The 26,497-nt window shown below is 45.6% G+C and overlaps 1 protein-coding gene across 4 annotated transcripts in view; it reads right to left on the bottom strand.

Annotated features, from left to right (window-relative positions):
• Positions 1-630: 630 nt before the first annotated feature.
• Positions 631-26,497, bottom strand: part of LOC139355401 (transducin beta like 1 Y-linked) — a 221,549-nt gene continuing 195,682 nt past the window's right edge. For 2 of the 4 annotated variants that reach the window (XM_071089493.1, XM_071089494.1), the window contains exons 11-16: positions 22,253-22,374; positions 17,227-17,301; positions 16,773-16,900; positions 15,969-16,134; positions 13,150-13,251; positions 631-6,251 (exon numbers count right to left, since the gene is read on the bottom strand). In XM_071089493.1, the coding sequence (XP_070945594.1) occupies positions 6,102-6,251; positions 13,150-13,251; positions 15,969-16,134; positions 16,773-16,900; positions 17,227-17,301; positions 22,253-22,374 (743 nt within the window). In that variant the 3' untranslated portion in view covers positions 631-6,101. Of the gene's footprint in view, positions 6,252-10,206; positions 11,897-13,149; positions 13,252-15,968; positions 16,135-16,772; positions 16,901-17,226; positions 17,302-22,252; positions 22,375-26,497 lie in introns of those variants that run through there. The other 2 variants (XR_011618579.1, XM_071089495.1) reach the window with 2 other exon arrangements.

The following is a 26,497-nucleotide window of genomic DNA, read 5'->3' as shown; positions in this document are numbered from 1 at the left end:
CAGCCAGAAGCAAGTCTTTTTGAAGTGCCACCAGCTCCTTTAGCAGGAATGCTGTTCCAGAACTGCAAGCCTTCTTTAGAAGTTTTCCCAGCTGGTGTCTTGGCTCCAGGAAAGGCAGGTTCACTACACTAACAAAACCAGCTCTCCACCATCCTTGTCAGCCACCCAGACTCTCCTCAAAATCTGGCTGGGTGATCCATGGCCAGTCCTCCCCCATCCTTCAATCCCTTTACCCACTGTTTGAGCAGCTCAGCACACTTGCTCTGAGTAAGTCAGACCGAGATTCCCCCAGGTTCACCTTAATCCAACTCTGGGAGGAAGATCTGAGTGTCATGTTCTCCCACAGCCCATAGTGCATGTGTCAGAAAGACACAACAGTATTGCAGTTGCCTTTTTTTGAGGAAGGATCTCGCTGTTGCCCAGAGTGGAGTGCAGTGGTGTGAACTCCAAGGTAGTACTACATGCTGCATCCCATTGCTGTCAAGCACTTAACATGACTGTACTGCCCATTCATTCCCCATGTTGACTGAGCACCCTCTATGTGCCAGGTGTTATCTGGGACATCGGGTACAGTATGGTGACTACAACACATTCCCTGTCCACTGAGACTCTCCACAGTAGTGGCAGAGACAGAGAATGAAAAACACAAATAATGATACGATACTCCATCCAGGTAGCGGGAAGTGCCATAATGAAAAATCAGCGAGGATTGGGAGCATGGTTTTAGAGAGGGTATCCCAGAGTCTCCCTGAGCATGAGGTAACATTAGAATTGAGACCTGAATGAAGTGTAGGAACCACAAGAAAATCAGAGGAGCCTTACAGACAGAAAAATAGAGTTACAAAGGCACAGTGGCAGGACCAAGCCTGGAGTGGGAGGGAGAGAAGCAGTATGCCTAAGTGTGTAAGGAAAAAGAGAGGGACTCAGAGGAAGCTGTGATTGTCACCAAAGCCCATGGGTGGAGGGGCTTTGGAGGCTTTTTGTGGGCTTTTTGGAGTCATTTGCCCCATCTGTGGTTGGAAAAGCCACCCTTCATGATGTCTTCCACCTCTGTATTCCCCACACACAGCTTGCAACCTGGGATGGAGCAAGTATTCTAGTATATTTGGGGATTGGAAGAATAATTCTGACAGTGGTTTCAAAGGGTCTCAAAGAAAGATGATGTATTGCTGGAATAATGACCAATGCCCAAGATTATTCTTTTGACGGGATTCCCATTAACTCTCACACTGCTGACTGATGCTCACATTTTTTCCCCCTTTGTTCTGTGTCCTTTTTAAACCATGTCATATTCTGGAAGAACAACATGGGGGAATTGATTAATAACCAAAACAAGACTGAAGGAAAATGATAACGAAATAGAAAGCCAGCTAGAATTAGCCCCAGATAACTACTGAAAATGGATTGGTAGTTTGGCTTTGAGCTTCCTAGCTGGGGGGTAAAGAGAAAAATGTGACCAGTTACATGATTCTTAATTATTTTCAAGAAAATACTGCATGCGGGAGCAAAACCATCCTGAAATCCACACTTGATAAAAATGTCTCATGAAGGAAATACTGAGCACATTTGGACAAATACATTCTTGTATTTATAAAAATATTATTTGTCACTTTATCATCTTATGTAGGGTCATGATCAGAATAAGCTTAATTTGACAAAGGGTTACCAGGAATGTAGTAGTGCGTATTTAATTTGGGCTGGATGTGTATTTATATTGGGCCTTGAGACAGAGTTTTCCATAAGTAGACTTAGATGCTGATGGGGAGGAGCTGCTTGCTATAAACATGTGACATTGCCCCTGAAAACACAATTGGGAAGTGTAGTTTTTCACGTGTGGTCTCTCCCTTCCAGCGCTTCCTGGAGTTCAGTGTAGGTAGCCAGCCAACCATAGGGTCCTTGTTGCCTGAGTTGCCATCCCTAGTAGAAGCTGCACCAGCTGTCACAAGAGTGCTGTCTGCTTCTAAATTAGAGAGCACATGTCCTGGGTCTCTGAAAACCAACAGTTTTGTTGCCTGCACATCTGTGCCACGACCAGCCATTAACTGGCCTAGACAATACTGTAGGACTTGTTTTGTCCATCATAATGATGTAATAAAATGTAGATGGAAAGATGGTGTAGGTTTTTGTGGTTTTTTTTTTTTCATAGATGAAATGAAATGGTGGGATTTTGACCAAAGTTGGCATATGAAAGTCAGCGCAGTGAGTGTTGAGCACATTTTCTAAAGCTGAGGACCACCCGGCAAGGATATGGACACACAATTTTTGTCTTTTCTCCTTCAGGTTCTGATGCCAGCACATTTGAAATCCATACTGCAAGCGAATCCTGCAATAAAAATAAGGGTGACCCGGCCGGGTGTGGTGGCTCAAGCCGGTAATCCCAGCACTTTGGGAGGCCGAGATGGGCGGATCACGAGGTCAGGAGATCAAGACAATCCTGGCTAACACGGTGAAACCCCGTCTCTACTAAAAAATACAAAAAACTAGCCGGGCGAGGTGGCAGGCGCCTGTAGTGCCAGCTACTCGGGAGGCTGAGGCAGGAGAATGGCGTAAACTCGGGTGGCGGAGCTTGCAGTGAGCTGAGATCCGGCCACTGCACTCCAGCTTGGGCGACAGAGCAAGACTCTGTCTCAAAAAAAAAAAAAAAAAAGGGTGACCCTGCGTGCCAAACCCATAGAGACCTGTAAAGTGGATGTGCCAAGGGCCCAGCTCCCATATTCCTGACTCTTCTATTGTCATCCTTTGGAACTTTGTTCTCACTTTTTCATCACTGCACTGCCAAAGTGCAGAAGGCCCTTGACCTTGTCCTCATCACTAGTTAGAGGTTTTTTAGGGTAAGAGAAATGATTCATGCACATGCATGTGGCAATGGAAGAGCCCCCTCCAGACCACTCTGCTGCTTCTCTAGCCTATTGTCACTAGGAAGTTTTCTGAGGCTGGCTATAAAGCTAAGTGCAAGATCTATGTCCTTGGGAAAATAAATAAAATAAGGTAATTGTGACTGAGCTCTTGGCCTCACTTGGATGCTGTCTTAACAACACTTCTATCCAAAGAAAATATATGCATAGCTTAATGAAAAGCATGAGTTTTGAGAAGTGTGTCGTTCTGTAATATATAACGTTGTGTAAATACCATACGGCGTACTTACACAAACCTAGATGGCACAGTCTACAGCACAACTAGGCTAGATGGTAGAGCCTATTGCTCCTAGGCTGCAAACCAGACTGTAATGAATGAAACGTGACTATACTGAATACTGTCAGCAACTGTAACACAATGGTATTTGTATATCTAAACATAGAAAAGGTGCAGTAAACGTGTTTTCTAGAGCAAATGCCCTCCACTAACCTTACTGACATCACCAAAGAGCAGCAAGGTAGAGAAGCAGCAGGATAAACGGGGAACCAGGGTGCCAGTGGAGCAATGGCACAGCCTGGCCTGCTAACACCCAGTAGACGGCAAAGAAGGGAGTGTGACGTGTTTTGTTTTTTTTTTTTTTTGGTTTTTGTTTGTTTGTTTTTGAGACAAGGCTGGAGTGCAGTGGTGAGATCTCGGCTCACTGCAACTTCTGCCTCCCAGTTTCAAGCTGTTCACCTGCCTCAACCTCCCAAGTAGCTGGGACTACAGTCGTGCACCACCATGCCTGGCTACTTTTCATATTTTTAGTACAAAAGAGGTTTTGCCATGTTGGTCAGGCTGGTCTCAAACTCCTGATCTCAGGAGATCTGCCCACCTTAACCTCCCAAAGTGCTGGGATTACACATGTGAGCCACCATGCTCAGCTGGGAGCATCTTTCATCACAAATTTAGCCTTTTGGTCCCAAAGCTGTCCTGAATAACAACATAGTCTAAGGAATACTTGGAACCTGATTAATGCCCAGAAAATTGCCTGTGTTCCCAACTTTCCATCAGTTAAGATATATGAGAGGACTTCAAAAAGTCCATGAAAAAAAATGGAATAAAAAAACGGAAATAAAGAATAGAAACTTCATTTCTCAACATAAGCTCATCAAGTTCAACACACTTTGTAAACAATGACAGCAGCCATTTAATCCAACCCTAAAGAACTGAAGGTCCTGGGCACTTAACCATATCAATGCAGTCTTTTTTTACAGTAACAACTGGAGGAAAAAAAAATACAACAAGGATGCCCCTTAAAGATTAAGAAACAAAAGAAGTCAGAAGGAGCCAAATCAGGACTGTAAGGTGGATGCCTAATGATTTCCCATGGAAACTTTTGCAAAATTGCCATTGTTTGATGAGGTTAATGAGCAGGAACATTGGTGTGCTGGAAAAGGACCCTTTGGTGACACTTTTCCTGGGCATTTTTTCTAATAAGGCTTTGACTTTCTCAAAACCATTTTCGTAATAAGCAGATGCTATCATTCTTTGGCCCTCCAGAAAATCAGCAACAATAATGCTTTACGCATAAAAAAACAAACAAACAAACCAAAAAAACACCTGTTATCATGACCTACTGAGCAGTCTGCTTCTGCTTTCACTTGGTAGTCATTGCTTTCATTGTGCTTTGCCTTGAGGATTGTATTGATAAAGCTGTGTTTGGTCTCCTGTTATAATAATTCTGTAGAAGGGCCTCAGGATCTTCATCCCACTCGTTTAAAATTTCCACTGAAAGCTTAACTCTTGTCTGCAGCTAATGTGGGCACAACAGTTTTGGAACCTGAGTGTAAAGTTTGCTTAAGTTGAATGTTTCGGTCAGATTGTGTAAGTTGAACCAGTTGAGATGTCTGTGGTGCTGGCTGTTGTTTCTGCTGTTAATCACTGGTCTTCATCAGTTAGGGCATGAACAAGGATTTGTTTCTCACAAATTTATGTGCATGGTCTGCCACTGAGGGCTTCGTCTTCAGTATCATCTCATTTCTTCTTAAAACAACTTACACATTTGTAAACTGCTTATCTCTTTGGGACACAGTGCTCATAAACTTTTTGTAAAACATCAATGATTTCACAATTCCTTCCCCCAGACCTCACCATAAAATTTGACGTTATTATTTCAATTTTAACAACATGTTGCTCTGCTTTAATCAAACTGATGTCTCACACTTTTTAGTGCTACAAACTAGATACTATTCAAACATATTGTAACAAGTTAGGATGAGCTTATTTTGATGCAGAAAGTCTTGTGAAATCCACTGCTTTTCCATAATATGTATTTTTTGAACTTTTTGAAGCTCCCTTGTGTGTATGTATATTATTATCGTTTTACATTTAACAAAAATGTTGCAGTATGCACTGGGATTACAAACCACCAGTATGTATACAGAAAAGCAAGACACAATATTTTCTCAGGATACTGTGAACAGCTCTGCCATGTGACACCTCCCTTTATATCAGGAATATTGAATTCAGGAAGGTTCTGCCTGGAGTCACAGGGTTGCAGATGGATTCTGAGCACACCATAAGGTAGTGCCTGCCCAGGCCTGCCCCAACTCTCTGGATAACTCTTCCTTCACCCTCCTTAGGATTAGCCTGGGCTAGACCTCACACACCTTGATCAAAGGTATCAAGGAAACATGAACAAGTTTTAGATTTTCTAGGGAAATGTGCATCCTTCATCTCAGTAGTGGTATTCTGTCTATACTCCCCTGAGCTCCCAATATCAGAAGCCCTTCCTCTATTTGGGGATATCTTCCTACCTGATAAGGCACAGCTGCACTCCCCATTTCAAAAGCAAAGAGGATATTTTTATAGTCTCCCTTGCAGCTAGAGCAAGGCATGTGACCTGGTAGAGCCAATTAGGCATCTCTCTCAAGTTACCAGCTCACGCTCAAGGTAATGAGTTGCAGAGAGGCACTTCTGGAGAGGCCATGGCAGCAGGCAAGCCCACTTTGGGAGGCAGTGTTGAGTGTTCCTCCAGAGTCAGTCCAGCCTTCAGGGTGTGGGCAACACCCACTGCCACATCTGTCATCTTCATGAGCCAAGTGTTGCAGCCTACTTTTCGCAGTTCCTGTCTGCGTGGCCTCTGAGCCTCATTCTCCGATTTCTCAAAGCTTGCCAGTATCAGGCCCATTTATTCCTTTGGGCTTACATTAGCCAGAGTTGGATTTTGATGCTGTCAAACAGGAACACTGAGAACCGACTCTTCAGCCAAGATGACGACTCCCAGTTGAGACACCAAGCATCACCAGCTGATACTCATGCATATGGCTTTGTCCTGATGAGCACAGCCAAGTGAGAGGGTGACTGGATGCCTTCTCATGGTGACTTGACAGGAACTGGGCCAGGCCTAGGTACTGGGGACAGAAAAATGATCATCAGGATGTGTATTAGGGCAACATAGGAAATGGGACAATTGGGCAAACACATGAAGAGATGATGGCCAGCCTTGGTTCTAAGTGACTTCCCTATAAGGCTGGTTGCTGCAGAGAATTTGGCTTGTTTTGTTATCAATGTTTTGCAGATGGCAAGTGCTCGAGTCACTGTTTTGAAGATGGCAGGTGCTTGAGTACATTGGGGGTGCTACAGGAATGATGGAGTGGAAAGAAAGTAATGGCGATGATGGCAGGAAAGTTCTTGAATAGGTATGAGAGAACAGCCAGAAGTGTGTTGGCCTGTGAGAAGGAGGTGACAACGGAGGTGTAGTTTGGAGTGAAGACTGGGTGGAAAGATGACTATTCCATCAGATGGATTGTATTTGATTTTAGTTTACTGCCTAACCATAAGAAAAAAGTGTTTTGCTTTGTTTGGCAAGATCTCACTCTGTCACGTAGGATTAAGGAAAGTGGTGCTCTTGCCATGGGTCATTGCAGGCAGCCTCAACCTCCTGGGCTTAATGATCCTCTCGCCTCAGCCTCCCAAGCTGCTGAGATCACAGGCACTCGACACCATGCCTGACTAATTTTTTTGTAGAGATGTGGTCTCACTATGTTGCCTAGGCTAAAAAACTTTTTTATAGTCTACTCATTTCACCCCATTTCAAAGTGAGATTATCATCAACATGTGCAGATATTACAGAAGAGTACATACTCCCATCTGTTTACTTCCTGCAGAGTATCTCTAAATAAGTATCTTTTACATGAGGGTATAACTCTTCCTAACAAAGGCACTGTTCTGCAGAACATTCACCTCACATTCTACCTGAAGGTTGCTCCTATAAATATCCTCCATTTCTGTCCCTGATTTTCCCTTTGTGTTCTCCAGAAGGTAACGATAACCTGTTCTTGCTTTGCTTAACATGCCTTGGATGAGACACTCCAGAGACAAAGACTGGAAAGAGTGTGTGTTAAGCAAACGATTTGTTTCTAAGCTACCTATGACCTGGAAGCCCCTTCCCTGCTTTACCTGTGCTTCAGGTTGTCTCACCTTTTCTGGACTGAACCAGTGTTTATCTTACACATCGGTTGATGTCTCCTGTCTCCCTAGGATGTATAAAACCAAAGTGTGCTCTGACCACCTTGGACAAATGTCATCAGGACCTCCTGAGGCTGCCATGGGCGTGCATCCTCAGCCTTGGCAAAATAAACCTTCTGAATTAACTGAGATTGAGGCCTGTCTCAGATATTCGGGCTCTCAGATCCTTCGAGGGAATCACCCATAAAAGCCTCTGCACCCCTAGCCATTTGCTTTGCCCTAGTGTGGAACAAGCAAGATTAGAGGGAAATGACTGTGACTCACCTGCACAGTGAAACCTTAGACTAAGAGTAAGCCATGTCTTTGCCTCCCAGAATCTACTGCCTCCTTCATAGAATGCAGATGGAAATCAACATCCATTAACTAATTACATTATTTAACAGTATAACGTACAGAGCAAATGTCAGTAAATGTTTGCCACATGTTAAGTCTGCAGTGTGCAGACATCCATGCCCTAAATTGCCCCATCCTGTAACTTTAGGTTCTTCAAATTACTCATGGCTAATTTGGGAACCCAACCAACCAACCTGCTGATGAGAGAACTTTCATTTGCTTTGACTTTTCCCAGTAGGCAGTCTGAAATAAAATAATGAAAAGGAAACACACTAAAAAGCCTACCTTTCAGCCAGAGGCTGCTGTGAACACCACATCACTGCATTCTGCCCCCTGCTCCCTATCTCACACAGCAATCCTGGATAGAGGCATGCAAGGTATTTCCTTCTCGAGAAAATACAGAACTCGGTCTTCAGTCACTGGTGTCAACCTGGGCCCAAGAGCTCCAGAGTGACAGGAAGAAAGCACACCCACCAAGTTCTTCAATATCAAAATAGAGCAATGTATTCATGATGCCAAATATGATCTGTTGATTCTGTCTTGAAACAAATGAGCTACAGCACACAAAGTGATGTTTTTTTTTTTTCAAAGGGCATGAGGGTGAGGTGGTGGGGGGAATGAAATGGGTTGATGTCATTTGAACAGAATCTGCAAAGTGTGGACAGAGAACATGTCCGGCTGTACATCTGACACACAATAAAAACTGCACAAGCCAGAATGCAAAACTTCAGTGATTGCCAGAAGGACCATTTCTGCATTTGACAAGAAATACAAGTTGTTTTTTTTTTTAAATGATGGAAAATAAGGTTAACAAACAGAAAATAAGGAACAAGCGGACCCTTACATTTGACAAAGTGCACTTCACTTGGCTCAATGACCTATTTCTTAAGAAGACAAAAAAGTCATGTTCTACAGTGTCGTGAGGGGGTCAGAGAGTTTCACCCTGTAATGTTCTACCCTTCTGGTCCTCCTTCGATAAGGTCATGTCTGCCTTCAAGGTCAAGTTTGGTCAGTATGACTTAGGCATTCCTCACTGTGTTTTAAGAGCTGTAAACAACATTGAACAATAACATTCCACTCAGGCCATTCCTTGGTTACAGGGATGGCTCTACTAACATTCCAGCAGCACACAGGGTGAGCAGTTTTGTATAAACGCTGAAGGCTCTGGAAACAGCTATCCATGGTGGTGTTCTGTTGAGAACTGGGGTAGATGTGGCGGGGTGGGGGTGGAGGTGGTGCTAGCTGCATTCTCATGCTTGGTCCTGCATGCAGCCACAGGAAGGACCTCTCCAGGCTTAAGCTAGAGAAGCCAGTAATACAGCCTGGGGTTCTAGGCCTCCCAGACCAGGCTTCTACCTAACAATTCATCCAGACTAAAGCCAACCCTTGGGAGAGACCCTGGCTACTGACCTTCATGTGAAGATTGTCTAGTGAATCGCTTACAACACATCCCACCATTACTGTCCCACAGTTGTTTCCGGTTTGTCAAGGGTTTAAGTCATGTCCTGATGACAGGCTGACCTCTGACAGCTGATGCTCTGCAGAGATGGATGTATCTTTATTTGGGAGGCGTAAAAATGGTGTCATTTGGTCCTTAACAAACCATACCCTAACAATTAGTGAGTCCCTGGGAGGGGAAATCGTCACCTCATCTGGGGATACTAGCTTCATCAAAGATGGGTGTGGTGAACCCACTACATCACTATGGCCTGCTTTGCTAACTGTTTTGGAACAGAGCCCAAATAAGATACTCATCTCGGAATGAGACATTTTCGTCTTCTCAGGCTTGAATAATTCACATATCCAAGCAAAGGCCAATCAATGATATAGAATGAACAATGGACTCTGGCTTTTGTAGGAGTTGTGGTGCATTCCAAATTCCATAGGAAGCCCTGGCCCTTGCCTGATGTCTGATTTTTGGCTCTGCAGATGAATGTCACCCTCACAATAACAACACCCTGTGTCTCACTTCTGGAACACACAAAGCAGACTGCAACACTGCCAGTGAAACAGCAGCCCCCACAGGCCAGGCCAACTTCCTTAGCCCTTCTTCTGCCCACAGGAAAAAAAATGGGAGAAGAGGCCCTTGTATTTGACACCTTTTCCCCCTTGCTAAATAAAAAAGTCAGTCAGTGTTGGGTTATGAAAATGAGGATGAATGTCACCTGATCCAATGAAATGAAGCACTTCAAGAAACACAAAGCCTTGTTTAATTTTCTTAAAAAAATAGAAGATTCATTAAAATATATATATTATATATATGTAAAATTTTATATATATAAAAATATATATTTGTCCTAATCTTCAAGAGAGAAAGAAATTATAAAGACAACAGAAATTATTAGTGACATTCTAAGTCAATATTTCCCCTCCAGGACTAAAATCTTCCTTCCACATGCATTTTTGGCATTGTTAGACCAAGTGACGTGCAGGAGCCTCTGCAATGACTCACCAAGCCAGCTCTTGGAGAAATGACCATCACTTAACATGGCTGTGCAAAGAACTTCTGCAGTACCTTTTTGTTCTGCCAATGCTCCCTTGAAGCTAGAGGGCATGTGGTCCTTCACTGCTTTCCTGCCAGCTTCCAGGGTATGCACACATTGAAAGACGCAAGGTTCTTCTTCCAACCAGCATGGCTAGGACCTCCCTCACTGGCTGCAGAGCAATCTCACTACTGACCCCTAGGGGTAACCCTTGTCCACTGGAGTTCTCTAACCACCTTTTCTGAGGGTGAGGAGAAAGCCAGGGACTCCTTCAAGCCCCACCTGTGGCTTCTTCAGTTCTTTTTAAAACATAAATCAAACAAAGCTCTCTCCATCTGTTGGTCATTTTAGGATTCTAAAATCATTTTAACATAAAAATATTTTTTCCCAAAAATATTCCAGGCTCTTTTCTAAGTCATTCTTTTTCTTCTGTTAAAAAGTCCCCCTGCCCTACCTTGTGCATAAAGCACTTATTATGCACCAATGTGCCCTTGAGACTCAAGATCTGAAGCAACCATGAGAAAGGCACAGAGGGAAGGAGGGAAGGGGGAGAGAGGAAGGGAGAGAAAGAGAGAGGGAGCATGAGAGAGCAAGGGGAGGGCAGGGTGGGAGAGGGTAGAAGGGAGAAAGCTGTCCCTCAGAGATTTTGTCTTCATGTCCATGTGGCTGCATCTCTTCAGGGTGCACTGAAAAACCAGACCTCATTGGAAGGTAGAAGGTGGGCAGGGAGCAAAAGAGGAAAAAGACAGAAAATGCAAAACAGTTTCCATCTCAGACATAAGAAGGCCTCAGATGACAGAATTCCAACTGATAGAAAAACCACCCAACAAAGAAGATTCTGGAAAACAAAGTGTTGGGATTACAAACTTGCGCATCTTATTGGTATATAAACTGGTCTTTGCACATCCTTTGTAAGAGCAATGGCACTGTCCACATTGTTAAAGAAAACAAATCAGAAAACATCCCAAAGATGTTTTTTTTTTTAATTCCCTGTTTGATCAGAAGCATTTGCTTCTTTTTGGCCCAGCTTTTAAGATTTCTTTCTGACGGGCCATCACAGAGCCTGTTCCGTCACCTGGAGCTGCTGACCTGCTGCTTCCTGGGCTAAATGTCTTCGATGGCAACCATTCTTTACCCCTTTGACAGGACTGTTCATTTGCTTCTGTTTTTGTTTGCCTTTTTAAAACTTCTTGAGGCTAAGGGCGGTGGCTCACATCTGTAATCCCAGCACTTTGGGAGGCCAAGGTTGGTGGACCACCTGAGGTCAGGAGTTGGAGACCAGCCTAACCAACATCATGAAACCCTTTCTCTAGTAAAAATACAAAATTAGCTGTGTGTCATGGCCGCATGCCTGAAATCCCAGCTACTTGGGTGGCTGAGACAGGAGAATCGCTTGAACCCTGGAGGCAGAAGATGCAGTCAGCCGAGATCACAGCACTGCACTCCAGTATGGGCAACAACAGTAAAACTCCATTCCCCCGCCAAAAAAAAAAAAAAATTCTTGATAAAGATTATGAAAAAATATACACTCCTGTGGCCTGGAACAAGTTGGTTTCACAGTATACTCTAATACAAGTCAAGTTCATACAGTTTTGGAGCTGATAAATTGTATTTGAACACAGCTGCAACCCCACACATTCATGGCTGGTCATTAGAATTCTTTTCTTTTTTTCTATATTTTGTGTTTACTTTCGCAGATCCAGAACACACACCTAGAAGGAAAGACAAAGTACTTGTCATCTTCAGAGACAACCCAAAGATGTCTTTAGAGTGAGAGGTCAGCAAATTATGGCCCTCATGCGCAATCTAGGTCTCTACCAATTTTTCTAAGTCAAGTTTTATTGGAACATTGTCATGAAGGATCAGAGAACCTCTCAGACTGGCATATGGACATCGGACCAACCAAATCCAAGCAAACAGCACACAGCAGAAAGGCAAGGTTAAGAACAACTCTAGGAATTAACACAGTGGGAGAGACCATTGGCAGGGGTCCCAAAATGGACACCTGCAACTGTGGGGCAGATGGCAACAGAAGTCCAAAATACATGACCTCTGACACTATTTGGGGGCTACACTGATGCTTCGATGGTCAGCCACACTGCTGTCGCCTCAGAGGTAAAGGCAATCTCAAGTCCAGAGGCAAATAAAAAATCCAGATGTGCCATGGGAGGAAAAGAGTGCCCAGGAGACCTGCAGGATAGCCACCAGAAGCCCAGACTTCTCAGGCTTAGCATGGATGAAAACTGGGACTGCCCTGTGCACGGCAGGAGTTTTAGCAGCATCACTGAGCTCTGCCCACGGGATGCCAGTGGCATCCCTACCTAAGCACAGTCATGTACCACATAATGACCATTCCATCAACAACATACCTCACAGACCATGGTAGTCCCACAAGATTATTATATCATATTTCTGCTGAATGTTTTCTGTTTAGATAGGTCTAGATGCACAAATGCTTACCACTGTATTACAGCTTGCCTACAGAATTCAGTACAGTCACCTACTGTTCAGGTATGTAACCTGGGAGCAATAGGCTTTACCGAAAACCTAGGTGTATATAGGTCTTATCATTTAGGTTTGTGTCAGTTTACTCTATGATGTTCAGATAGATAAAAGCGCCTAACGATGCAATTCTCAAAACACACTCCCATGATTATGTGACACATGACTACAGTAATAACCTAAAATTCCTCCACAAATGTCTATATGTCCTCAGAGGTGCAGAATCATCCTTGTTGAGAAACACCGATTTAACTGAGAAAATGTTAATTAGAATGACATTCTAGAAGGGACAAAGAGAAGGCCATTCCCAGATGGGATCCATCCCAAAAGCTTCCTTCAGCACTGGTTAGACCCTTCAGGACATAAACACCACACACACCCCTCACTTAGGCATCAGCTGCCCAATTTCTCTTATCCCCCTCCCCAGCACCCCACTCCCTGGTAAACAAGAGGTGTTGCTTACAGAGCCATCAGATGCGCTGGCACCCACTTTGTCTCCTTGGGCGTTCCAGCACACCTCGAAGATACCGCCGGTGCCTTGGTAGCTGTGGACAAGACTTCCACTCTGCAAGGCAAGGTAACTGTTACTTACATTGACAGGGGCTCCTATAACAGATGCAGGTGTGGAATGTGCACTCCTCCTGCCCCTAATATTTGATCATGAACATTTTCAAGCATGGTGAAATTTAAGGGTTTATATTAAGTGCTCTGGGGGATGCAGAAATGTGACTCTTGGACTTCCCACCACAGGGAGTGAAACTGATTACTGCTGCCCACAGAATCCACCACCATATTCAGATATTTGGACAGATTCTGAGACTGTGCCCAGCTGAGGACTAATGGAGGTGGGAGAACTCAACAGGCATCTGGGACTCAACTGTCGCCCAGGCTGGAGTGCAATGGCGCCATCAGAAGCTAACTGCAACTTCAACCTCCCGGGTTCAAGTGATTCTCCTGCCTCAGCCTCCCCAGTAGCTGGGATTACAGGTATGTGCGACCATGCCCAGCTAATTTTGTATTTTTAATATAGACGGGGCTTCACCATGTTGGTCAGACTGGTCTCAAACTCCTGACCTCAGGTGATCCATCCGCCCACCTCGGCCTCCCAAAGTGCTGGGATTATAGGTGTGAGACACCATGCTTGGCCAGCTCATGGACTTTCTACAGACATATAAGGCCATCCCTGACTTCCTACCCTTCCAGTCTCCTTCCCAGGTGTCAGACTGACTTTATGGTCTGAGTTCTCCCTTCTCCTCTAGCTCTTTGACTGTTTCCATCACAGCTGTTTCTCCCAATAAATATCTTGCCCATCTAATCCTGTCTTGGTGTCTGAATGAATACAATTGACCTGAATGAATACAATTCACCTACTAGCAAGGGAATTGACTGTAATTCATCATTAAATGTATTAACATGTTGGAAATTAAAATGTAGTATTTTTTATGTTTGAAAGAAAAATGTATAACATACGTTAATGGAAAACATTCCAGACCTTTGGTTTCTGGTTTAAAACAGCATTAACTTGACATATTTAAGAGGAGAGGGAAGTAGAGGGCTTTGAAAGAGTCAAATAAGAACAGGTGTGGTGGCTTATGCCTGTAATCCCAAGCCCTTTGGGAGACTGAGACAGGAGAATTGCTTGAGCCCAGGAGTTCTAGACCAGCCTGGGTAGCACGGTGAGACTGGTCTATATAAAAATTATTTTTAAAAGTTTTTATAGAAAAGAAGAAAAGGTCAAATAAGCCATCACTCATGATTCACTAATGGTGACAAGCAGGATAAATCTGAAGACCGAGACCAGGAGAGCTGTCTCAAAACCTCTGCTCAACTGGTCTCTTTAAAGGTAGTGTCATATGAACTAAGAAAGGTGCATGCCAACAGTATTATAGATAGGTATTTTTATACTTACAGAACATTAAAGTGGGTTTTAATATTTCTCTTAAGAAAAATGCTAAGCATTTCTTTGATTTACAAGAAATGGCTGAAACGATCCAATGAGTTCTTGACAATAAGCTCTTCCTAACTGATGGTGTCATTTTTTTTGATGATTTAGGTATTTTTATTAATCCACCCATTACTATTTCTAGCAAGGATTTCACGAACACAGACTCTTGCACACTAGTCCTGAGATGTGTGCTTCCCGGAGGGCTATCTAGGGCTGTGGGGCTGGGCTTGGCATCAGGTTGGCTCTATGCAGGGTCCACCATTTCCTTTCCTTCTCTGAGAGGATGTGGTTCACATGAGGTCCCTGGGAAGCCTGTGATCTCAGTGGACCCCTTGCCAGTGAACAGGGCTCATCACCCATGAGTCCACAGGGAGAATGAACCTTGAGGATGTAAATCTACCTGAATGTCAACGAAGCCAAAAACACCCAGAATGAAAATGCAGGTGAATGGGGGAGGGGGAAGGCCATGTCATTCCTCTTAAAATTAAAGGGACCCCTTGGTTATTTTCAACAGCTCCTAGAGTATAGTCACTTCTCTCTTCCCTTAGAATAGAATGAAGTGCTGTACAGTCCTTTTCAAACCGTCCTATACAATCCTTTATGCAGTGCAGTACTAGTTCCTATCCATTTCTACTCTTTTTAGTGGGATTCTCCTACCCTCAGGTGTGGCCCAAGATACCCACAGCAGCCAGCCACCTTTACTCAAATCCTATGTCCTTTCAGTCCATGGTAAAAGAACAACCCAGTATCTACACACCTTACATTATTCAAACAGAAACTACTTTCATTCGAAAAATGTAAGTGGCATGACAATAGCAAATGCACATTCCTTTCTACTCCCTGATCTTCTCTATGGCAGAGCTGCAGCAGCTGGTGTGGGTGGAGGATCTGGAGTTGGCTTTGTCCCCGTTAGCTGGTCCTCTACTCCCAACCTCCAACCTCCATATCTAGAGAGCAGCATTTCGGTGATAACTGCTAAAAAGAGGAAGAGGCAGGTGGAAGGTTTCATGCCATGGACTCAGAAAAGTGAACAGAAGACAGTGGCTCCTTCAAGGAAGAACATGTGCCAAGGTGAGGGTTTGGAATCAAATGGCCAAGAGCCCTGAGGACAGCAGACATGACACTCTTCCTCAGGGAGGGGAGCTGCTGGAGGTGTCTGGTGGGGGAAGAGTTCACAACCCATGTGGGGTGCACGGTGGACAGCATCCACTTGGGTCTGCCCAGGAAGCCTGGGCTTGCTCAACTCCCTCAAGGGCACTGCTCTGAACCAGAGACACCGGAATCGTGGCTGTTCAGGCATCCCTTACTAAAAGGATTCCTATGGGTCAGGAGCTTACCTGAGTATTCCAGATATGAACACACTTGTCAAAGGATCCACTGGCCAAGTACTTCCCATCGGGGCTGAAAGCTACACTGTAGACAGGCTCCTGATGCTTCATGAGTGTATGGGTGCAGACACCTTGCTCCATATCCCATAGTCGCACTGTAGAATCAAATGAAGCACTAGGAGGGTGGGAGAAAGCCAGAAGTTGAAGACCAGGCTGGGCAACATAATGAGACCCCATCTCTCTTCATATATATACACACACACACACATATACACACATGTATATATGTATATACACACACACATATATATATACACCCTCCTAGTGCTTCGAGATATATATTTCAAGAAACAGGAATTTTTGTGGTTTTGGGGATGGAGTTTCACTCTTGTTGTCCAGGCTGGAGTGCAGTAGGGTGGTCTCAGCTCACTGCAGTCTCCATCTCCTGGGTTCAAGAGATGCCTCAGCCTCCTGAGTAGCTGGTATTACAGGTATGCGCCACCATGCCCAGCTAATTTTTGTATTTTTAAATAGAGACAGCATTTTGCCATGTTGGCCAGTCTAGTCTACAACTCCTGACCTTGTGATCCGCCCACCTCGGCGCCTGAAAGTGCTGGGATTACAGGTGTGAGCCACAGCACCTGGGCCAAAACCTGCTACCTCAAAGGTAGGATGATTTTGGCCTCTTCAAAGTGAGCTACCACTTCGTTTCCTCTGAAGGGCTTCAACACAGGTGCATAGACACACTTTAGCAAAATTTCTCGTTGTCACTGTGTAGAACAGAGCTGTGCCAGTTGTGGTGCCTGCCCTTACCTTGCTAACATGATGCTGGAGTTTGGGTTGCTGGTGGCGGGCCCAGTGGGGCTCCACTTGATGGTGTAGATCTCTTTCCTGTGAGCCTGAAGATTGTGAACGCATGCATCCTGCTTCATACTCCAGATCTAGAGGACACAGGAGCCACAACATAAGCAAAAGCCGTTCCTGCACCCAGGAATGATGTGGCATCATTCCTCTTGGGTGCACGCGTGAGGTTGCTGGCCCACAGCGGGATATGGGGTGTGCAGTGGTGAGAAAGGAGGGGTTCTCAGCAGGGAGGCTGGGATTCTCAGTAGGATGCTGATTGAGAAACTGGAGTTCACTGGATGACAGAGGAAGGCAACCCAGTCAGTAATAAATACTTCACACGGAAGAGTGACTGTGAGACTGGCGCTGAGTGCCCAGGGTTGTCTGGGATTAAACAGCCCACCCCTTGCCATGCCGACTCTACCTTCAACGTCATGTCATCCGAGCAGGAGGCCAGCAACATTCCAGAAGGATCCCATTTGATGGCATTGACCTCATTCTGAAAGAGAGCAGAAAGTCTGAAAAAGACATCAGGGCCTGTGAGCAGATGAGGTCGCCTTCCAGCAGGGGGCAGCAGTGCGTCACCGTCACTGCAGAAGGTCTTTGGCTTCAGGGGACATGAAAGAGCACAGGCCGGCTGTGGTGGCTCAAGCCTGTAATCCCAGCACTTTGGGAGGCCGAGACGGGCGGATCACGAGGTCAGGAGATCAAGACCAGCCTGGCTAACACGGTGAAACCCCATCTCTACCAAAAAAGACAAAAAACTAGCCGGGCAAGGTGGCGGGCACCTGTAGTCCCAGCTACCCGGGAGGCTGAGGCAGGAGAATGGTGTGAACCCGGGAGGCGGAGCTTGCAGTGAGCTGAGATCCGGCCACTGCACTCCAGCCTGGGCGACAGAGCGAGACTCCGTCTCAAAAAAAAAAAAAAAAAAAAAAAAAAAACAGCCCAACTAGCCATCTAGTTTCCTCTTTTTCTCACTTTGCCTTTTCATTTATATAAAACCACAGCCCTATACCACACATCACCAGCCATCCTCATCGATATTTCATTAGGAAAAAAACCTTCTCTGCAAGTGAAGAATTCACATACCATAAAATGCAGTAAATAAAACCAGTTATTTTAAAACCTGGGCTTTGAAAATTACTTTTGTATGCACTTTTTTTTTTAAACTTTTGAGGCAAGCTCTCACTGTTGTCCAGACTTGAGTTCAGTGGCCCAATTCTAGCTCACTGCAGCCTTGACCTCCTGAACTCAAGTGATCCTCCTGCCTCAACCTCCCAAGTAGCTAGGACTAAAGGCAGGCACTACCACACCCAGCTATTTTATTTTTTTCTCTCTTGATGGAGATGGGTTGCTGAAGCTGATCTTGAATTCCTGGGCTTAAGTGATCTTCCCACCTTGGCCTCCAAGGTAGGTAGCTGGGATGACAGGCAGGTTACCAGCACACCCAGCTTGGTTTTTTGTTTTTTTCTTTTTTTGTATTTTTATAGAGACGGGGTTGTCCAAGCTGATCTTGAAATCCTGGGCTCAACCAGCCCTCTAGTCTCAGCCTCCCAAAGTGCTGGGATTATAGGCATGTGTCACCATGCCAGGTCTCCTACGTACTTTAATCCAACAGTTCCTTCCCATATCTACACCCATTACAAGGCATTCCTCTCCTGCAGGTGAGTGGAGGTGGAGGGAGGGATAAACACAAGAGGTGAAGCCTCAGCTGTTATGGAGTTCAAGCTGGGTAATGACTGACTTAGATGGAAGATGGGTGACCAAAATGCACACACAGACAGATACACACATGCAAGGGAAATGAGAGCCAAGTGCTGAGCAGCAGGAACACAAACAACACAGGCAAAATTCTGGCCAGGGGCTCCTGATCCACTGCAAACAGCCAGGTATCTAAAAGCACAGGGTTAGCGCTGGAACCTGCAGGTCTGGACACCTGGGGACCCTGAGGAGAAACCCTGGAGGATAAAGTTCAAAGTACCCAGGGACCAAGGCAGAAAAGGACACACTGAGACAGACACAACCACTTGCAGCAAAGGCTCAGCTGGGAAACAGCCTGCCCAGGAGAAATGGGGCAGGATCCTTTCTGCGGGGTGACAGTACAGTCCCATATGCCCCAGACAGTCCCACTATCTGATGCCTATTGTCCTGGCCTACCAATTAACTGATTTCACACTGAAAATTAATTTTCTAAACATTTTCAAACTCCTGAGGGCTCCAGTTTGGATGATAAACTGTATGGTCATGCTGCTTTCTAAGGACACGGAGTTTTGAAGGGTGTGAATGGGACAGTGACAAGCCACCTGTGTGCTCTGTGTGGTATTGGTGGCCCAGGAAATGGAGGGGAAGAAGTGTGATGGCCAAGGAACAGGCTGCTGTGAAATCCCAGGGACGGTGGAGGGGGCTGGCTAGAGAGGGGCTGACAGAGTGTGAGCCTGCAAAGGTGTCTATGAGAATGGATATGTGTTCCAGGAGTAGGCTGCGGGGGTGGCCAGGAGGGCAGACAAGGCCTGTTGGAGACGGGGCTATGAGCATGCTTTGTGTCTATGAGCATGGATATGTGTTCCAGAAGGCTGCTGGGAGAATCTGGAAAGGGTGGAGTGGACCGGTTGGAGAGGAGGTTGAGAGTGTGAGCAGGCTTAGGTGTCTGTGAACAGGGATATATGACCCAGGAGCAGCCTGCTAGAAGAGCCCAGGGAGGGCAGAAGGGGCCTGCTGAAGAGGGAGATGAGAACTTGCTTGGGTGTCTGTGAGCATGGATGTTTGTGCCATGAGCAGACTGCTGGGAGAGACCAGGGATGGTGGAGGGACCACTGAAGAGAGGACTGAGAGAGTATGAGCATACTTAAGTATGTGTGAGTGTGAATGTGGGTCCTAGGCTAGCAAGGTGGCTCTAACTGCAACTGTGGAAAGGAAAACCCACAGGCCCAGCATGTGGAGCCCCTCACCTTGGCCTGTCTGCATCCAAAACCATACAAAGGAACAAATTTTTTCCTGAGAATGGATCCTACAGCCTCCAATCCAAGTCCCAGTGTGTGGGTGGCCTCCAGAGCTGGCTCATTGGTCTACACTCAACCCCACTGACTTGGAGCTTTGTTCAGGGCTATCAGCCACAGTAGGAAGGCCATCTTAAAAGGTCACTTAAAAGGCCAACTCCAGTGCTGGTGGCAAGGTCTGGAGCAGGACAGTTGGCAACCAGAAACAGTGTGTGCAGCTCTATCAAAAATTTGAGGATAGTCCAGGGTTAGAGGGGAAATAAGTTTAGATCAGAAAAAGGGGCATTTTGTAGCCAGGAGACGTAAACACGATAATAGCTGCCTGTGCTCTAAAAGTGCCTTCCTTTGGGGTGGGGACCCTTGGACCAGGGGTGGGGTGAGATGGGCACTAGGGGAATGAAAAAATGGAATCTATATCAGTCAAGTTAGTGATATGATGGAAAATCTCCAGAAATGTGATCATCCTCTCCTGCTTTAACAGGGGATCCCCTGGCTCCCACCAGGGAAAGATATTCTGGGTGCTGGTGAGAGAAAGGCAAGACACCATGGGCCCTCCTGGGATCACGGTTGATGTGCTCTGCATTTTCTGGGAGAGACAGGCACACAGACTAGCAGCCAGTGTCAGAGCTGTGGTATTCACATGGGCAGTGGGAGTTCAGGAGGTGCCATAAATCCTCCCAAGGATGTGGAGAGGACACGTAAATGGGCCTGGAGGGTGGAGAAGAGTCTGTGTCAGACTGAGGACTGCTGTGGAGACTACGTCGGGGAGTCTTCCAGGAAGGGCTTAGCACAGGTCCTTGGCTGCACATGTCTTTAGGAGGACAGAGGCACAGGGTGTTTTTTGACACTAGCCCAGGAGGTCAAGGCTAATAATGTGTTTAACAGTATACCACCAATTGCAGAAGTACGGTAGAGATCACAGAAATCAGAGAATTTGAGAGAGATTTGATGAAAGACCAGAGAGAGCCTCAGAGCCGACATGAAGGAATTTGTTAAGTTGGCTGCCCTTCATATTGTTGTTCCCTGGTATACAACAGAACCTTTCTCAGTCTCTGCTTGCTTTTAGGATTTTCTTTGTCATTGATTTTGATGTTTGATAACCATATACCTAGGTGGGTAGGTGTGGTTCTGTTTATATTTATTCTGCTTGAGATTTCCTGAACTTCTCAAATTAAATGATGATGTTTTCCAACAAATTTAGAAAATATTAGCCATTATTGCCTCAAATGATTTTCCTGTTTCATTCTTTCTTCTTTCGCCATTATGCACATACCTTTAGGCTGCCTGATATTGTCCCATAGGCCAGTAAGCCTCTATTCATTTTTCAGTCTTTTATGTGTTCTTCAAACTGGCAAATTTCTATGATCTCTAATCTTACTTCTGCAATCTTCAATCTGCTATTAAACCCACTGATGAAGTTGGATATTTTTCCACACCCAAATCTCAGGTTGAATTGTAACCCCCAATGCTGGAGGTGGTCCCTGATGGGAGGTGTTTGGATCAAGAGGGCAGATCCCTCATGGCTTGGTGCTGTCTTCATGGTAGTGAGTTCTTGTGAGATACGGTGGTTTAAATGTGTGTAATACTCCACAACCCCTGTTTTGCTCCTGCTCTAGCCATGTGAGACACCTGCTCACCTTTCACCTCTTGTCATGGTTGCAAGCTCCCTGAGTCCTCCCCAGAAGCAGATGCTTTCTATACAGCTGCAAAACTTTAGGTCAATTAAATCTCTTATAAATTAGCCAGTCACAGTTATGTCTTTATAGCAATACAAGAACAGCCCAAAACACCCACCTACTAAGATTTTCAATTGCGACATTATACTTCTCAGTTGTCAATTTTTTTAAAAAATTAATTTAAACAGATCTCACTCTGTTGGCTAGGCTGGAGTGCAGTGGTGTGATCATAGTCACTGCAGCCTCAACCTCCTGGGCTGAGACTACAGATGCACACCACCACACCTAGCTTATTTTTAAAATTTGTTTTGTAGAGACAGAGTTTTGCTATATTGCCCAGGCTGGACTTGAACTTCTACCCTGATGCAATTATCTGGTCTCAGCCTCCCAAAGTACTGGGATTACAGGTGTGAGCCACTGTTCCCAGACTCTGTTTGTTTTTCAATGGCATTTTTTTCCCATTCATTGCAGACGTGTCCCATCTATTCATTTATTGTGAGCATCCCTTCTTTTATGTTCCATATGTTTTTCTCATAGCTACCTTAAAGGCTTTGATGCCAAATCCACCAACTACGTCATTTCCACATCAATTGTTCTCACTGCTCACCCCAAACTGGGTGAATCCATCCACCTGAGTTGGCCAGAATAGCTCAAGCAGTCAAGGACTGCAGAAGAAATGGTCTGCTGCTGCAGTATCTTTTAATTCTAGGCATACAAGAATCGGCTCCCACATCACATTCTCACAAACTCGAGACCAGTGACATGAGCTCTCACTTACTGTGTGTCCCTGGAAGGTTTTGACTGGGCGGTCACAGCCGAGCCTGCACACGTGGATACACATGTCTGTGCTACAGGAGGCGAAGGTCGTGTTGTTCTGCCAGTCCACATCAAGGGCAGGGGCTGCAGCAGGGAGGGAGGACATCTGCAGTTATTCACTGTGTGCACAGGTCCATGGATTTACAACAATGAACAGCACAGTCAAGAAGCCTCTTTAGTTTACTTATTTATTTATTCTAGAGACAGGGCCTGCTCTGTCACCCAGGCTGGAGTGCAGTGGCTCAACAGCTCATAGCAGCCTCAAATTCCTGGGCTCAAAGTGTCCTCCCACCTCAGTGTCCCAAGGCCCAAGGGATCCTCCCACCTGAGCCTCCTCAGTAGCTCGGACTACAGATGTATGCCACCACACTGAGCTAATTTTAAAATTTTCCGCAGAGATGGGGTCTCCGTACATGGTCCAAGCTAGTGTTGAACTCAAGCAATCCTCTGGCCTTGGCCTCTCACTCCTGTAATTCCAGCATTTTGGGAAGCCAAGGCAGACAGATCATGAGGTCAAGGTCAAGACCATCCTGGCCAACATGGTGAAATCCAATTTCTACTGAAAAATACAAAAATTAGCCAGGTGTGGTGGCACATGCCTGTAGTCTCAGTTACTCGGGAGACTGAGGCAGGGGAATGGCTTGAACCCAGGAGGTGGAGGTTGCAGTAAGCCAATATCAGGCCACTGCACCCCAGCCTGGTCACAAAGTGAGAATCCTGTCTCAAAAACAAACAAACAAACAAAAAGTCCTGTGTGTGATCACTATCTCCTTCCTTTCAAGACCTTAAAGACCCTCTCCTGCCATGTTGGGAGGGATGATAAGATGTCCTAGAAGAAAGGCTTCATGACATTTCCTGTGCCCCATAGCCTGCCAGAATCTCCTGCTCCCATGGCACATATAAGAAGGGCAGGTGAGAGGGCTGCCCTGCCTACTCTGCACTTGGCTGCTTCCAGCAGGATCACTACAATGAGCTAATTTGATTCTACTTCAGAAAGAAAGGAGAAAAAAGGAGAGGAAGAATTTCATGCTATATTTTCAAGATACCTCAATATATGTAATAATAAAAAGAGCCTCCTGAAACACATTAATGCATCCTACTGACTGGGAGATAATTATAGTAAATAAGAACCCTTTTGGGGATGCAATAGGACATACGCCTCATGGCCTGTGACCAACACCCTCCCTGACTTTGTGCCTTTCTCAGGTTCAAGTGGTTCAGAACAACATAAAGCTGAACTCCCCCTGTACTTAATTACAGCTATGGGTCTTGTTCTCTCCCTTCTGGTTTCTTTCCTAGGATGGCAGCTAGAAATCTGTCAACTTTCCAATGCACCAAAATGCCCAGGGCCCTAGTTAAAAGCCAGGCTCTGGTTTTGTCCTCAGGGCTGGACCATCCCTGAGAGGCACTGAAAGTATAGGTGACAGCAAGGGCACTTAAGTCCTAGCAACTGGGCCTCATTCCTCATTCTGCTCCTTTGCTGACATGCAGCTGCAGGTCAATGGCTTCCTGGAGTATCAGCTGCAGATGCTGATGTTGCAAGTTGCCCCTGACAAGGGGGAAAATGAGCAAGATGAGCCATCTCAGGAGATCAGCAAAGTGCCTCCAACACATGGAATAAACTGGAGGTGTGGAAGTTCCCATGGCAGATACAACCCTGCACTCTCATCCTTTGAGTCTAGGGAAGTGTGACTTCAACTGCTCACTCCTGTCCTCTAGCAGAGTGGTGGGGGTGAGGAGCTGTGGGTATGAGTGGCTATTTCCCTTCCTCTCAGATGCCCACTGGCAGCAGCGATCACTGGCATTACTGGAGGACAGCAGGCATGCTGTGTTTAGGTCCTTGGCCTCTCTCCACTGCAGGGGCCTTGCCAGCGAAGCACTCCCTAGACTCACTCCCACCTCATGACAGAGAACTGAGGAGCAGGAGGAAAGGCCATGGGATGCCAAGATGGGAGGACACAGGGAAAGAGGTGCCTTCTCAGACAAACTCCTCCCTTACCCTGAAGGCTCTGAGGAAATTCATCAGGAAACCCACCCTCTTGTTAAGGATTGTCATGAGGCTTCTTGTATGTAGAGGACCTCTGAACCCAGCTGTGTGCATAGAACCCTGATTATCAAAGGGAGTTACTTAGGGATGTGAAAAGTACATGCTCAATTACATGTAAAATGCAGAGAAAGAAACCCTTCCTAGGGTTCCTGCTAATTTAAAAAGGTAATGCGTTAAGGAGCAGGGAGCTCTGGGTTTTGAGGGCTAGCCACCAATATCTGAACAGCTCTTCTTTCCCTATGCTTCCCACACAAGCCAGTGGAAATTACTTTTAGCTACTGAGTGAGCACCATGATGTACCAGGAGAGGAGGTGGGGTTATGGCAACTCCACAAGTCTGCCCAGCCAAGAACTCTCATTGGTTTTCCTAAATACTATGGTCCATTCTGTTATTTCCCAAGTTATGTTGCCCAAGGTAGCTGCAAACACTGAATTAGCCAACACTGAAGCATTGCTTCGAGGGAAAATAGAGGGTTAGCTTCTGCCACACTCTGCCCACAATGTCCTCACCAACTGACCAATACTATAGAAGCTCATCTTACGTGTCTTTCTTTTTTTATTTTTTTCCTTTGCAGATGTGGTCTTGCTCTGTCATCCAGGCTGTAATGCAGTGGCACAATCATAGCCCACTAGAGCCTTGAACTCTTGGGTTCAACTGGTCCTCCCACCTCAGCTTCTAGAGTAACTGGGCTATTAGCGTGAGCCACCATGCCCGGCTCATTTAAAAACAATGGTTTTTGGCAGAGACAGGGTCTTGCTATGTTGCGCAGGCTGGTCTCAAATGACTGGCCTCAAGCAACTCCCCCATGTTGATGTCCTAAAATGCTGAGATTACAGGAGTGAGCCACTGTGCCCAGCTGTGTGCATTTCTTAAAGGCAGTCAACACTGAACTGAGAAGAATCCAGCTTTCTCTGAATATGCTAAATATCGACTGCCCCGGTGCTTCCTTGGTCTCTTACTAAATAAGAGGTACAACCCTGGTCCATGAGTTTATTGTCCATTAGTGCAGGGACCCCATTCGCTTCCCCATCCAGCTCCATCCCTAGGCAGAAGGTGTGCGTGGGAGGATGCAGGTGTCAACAGTAGTCTTTTCCACAGCCGAGATCATCTCTTTCATTGCTTCCCCAGTAGCGTGTTTCATTGACAGTTCTTGACCCATTTTCCTACTTCTTGTTTACAACATTGCCTGAGCTAAATGGCAAATTCCTGGTCCAGCCTCTGCTTCAGGCATGCAATTAATATAGCTGGAAATGTGACAATGTGGTGAGTAGTCCAGGAGATGGTGACCAGCACCTGATGACTCTTCCATCTAAAAGGAGGGTCCCTTGACCTCAGGCAGTTGCTCCCACTCTGAGTCAGCTCCTGCAGCCAGGATGCTTGGAGCCAAATGGGTGAATGGCCAGTAAGAGGGCTGAGCTATGCTGGGAATTACTCCCTTTGCAGCTTCCTGTATTTCCTTTGGAAATACTACGAGATTTACAGGAAGCTGCAAAGGTAACACAGACAGGTCCTCTGTCTCCTTCACCCAGGTTCCTGTAAGAATTACTTTTTGTGTAGCTGTAGCATTGTATCAAGACTGGAAAGTTGACGTTGATGCAATTTGCCTATAGAGTGCTCTGTGTTGTTTTATCACATGGGTAGAAGTGTATGGCTGCAATTGAGACCCAGAGTGTTCCGTTCTCACTAACATCTCCCTCAGGCTACTGTATCAGCAGGCCACTGTTCCTCACACCCTTCCTAAACTCCTGCACTGCTGATCAGTCCCTGGTTTTTATCTTTTTTTTTTTTTTTTTTTTTTTTTTTTTGAGATGGAGTCTTGCTCTTGTTGCCCACACTGAAGTGCAGTGGCACAATCTCAGTTCTTGAACCTTTTCTTCCTTGATTCAGGCAATTCTCCTGCTTTAGCCTCCTGAGAAGTTGGGATTGCAAGTGCCCACCACCAGGTAGGCTAATTTTTTATATTTTTAATACAGACAGGGTTTCACCATGTTGGTCAGGCTGGTCTCTAACCTCAGATGATCCACTTGCCTCAGCCTCGCAAAGTCTTGAGATTACAGGCATGAGCCACTGCACCCAGCCTCTATCATTTTATCATAGTGGGAATATTACATAAATGGAAACATGGGGAAAACACAAGCCTGCCACAGCCACAGAAGGCAC

Source organism: Macaca nemestrina, chromosome Y, assembly GCF_043159975.1.
Source record: "Macaca nemestrina isolate mMacNem1 chromosome Y, mMacNem.hap1, whole genome shotgun sequence".
Classification (NCBI taxonomy): Eukaryota; Metazoa; Chordata; class Mammalia; order Primates; family Cercopithecidae; genus Macaca; species Macaca nemestrina.
This window is presented reverse-complemented; position numbering and strand designations above follow the sequence as displayed.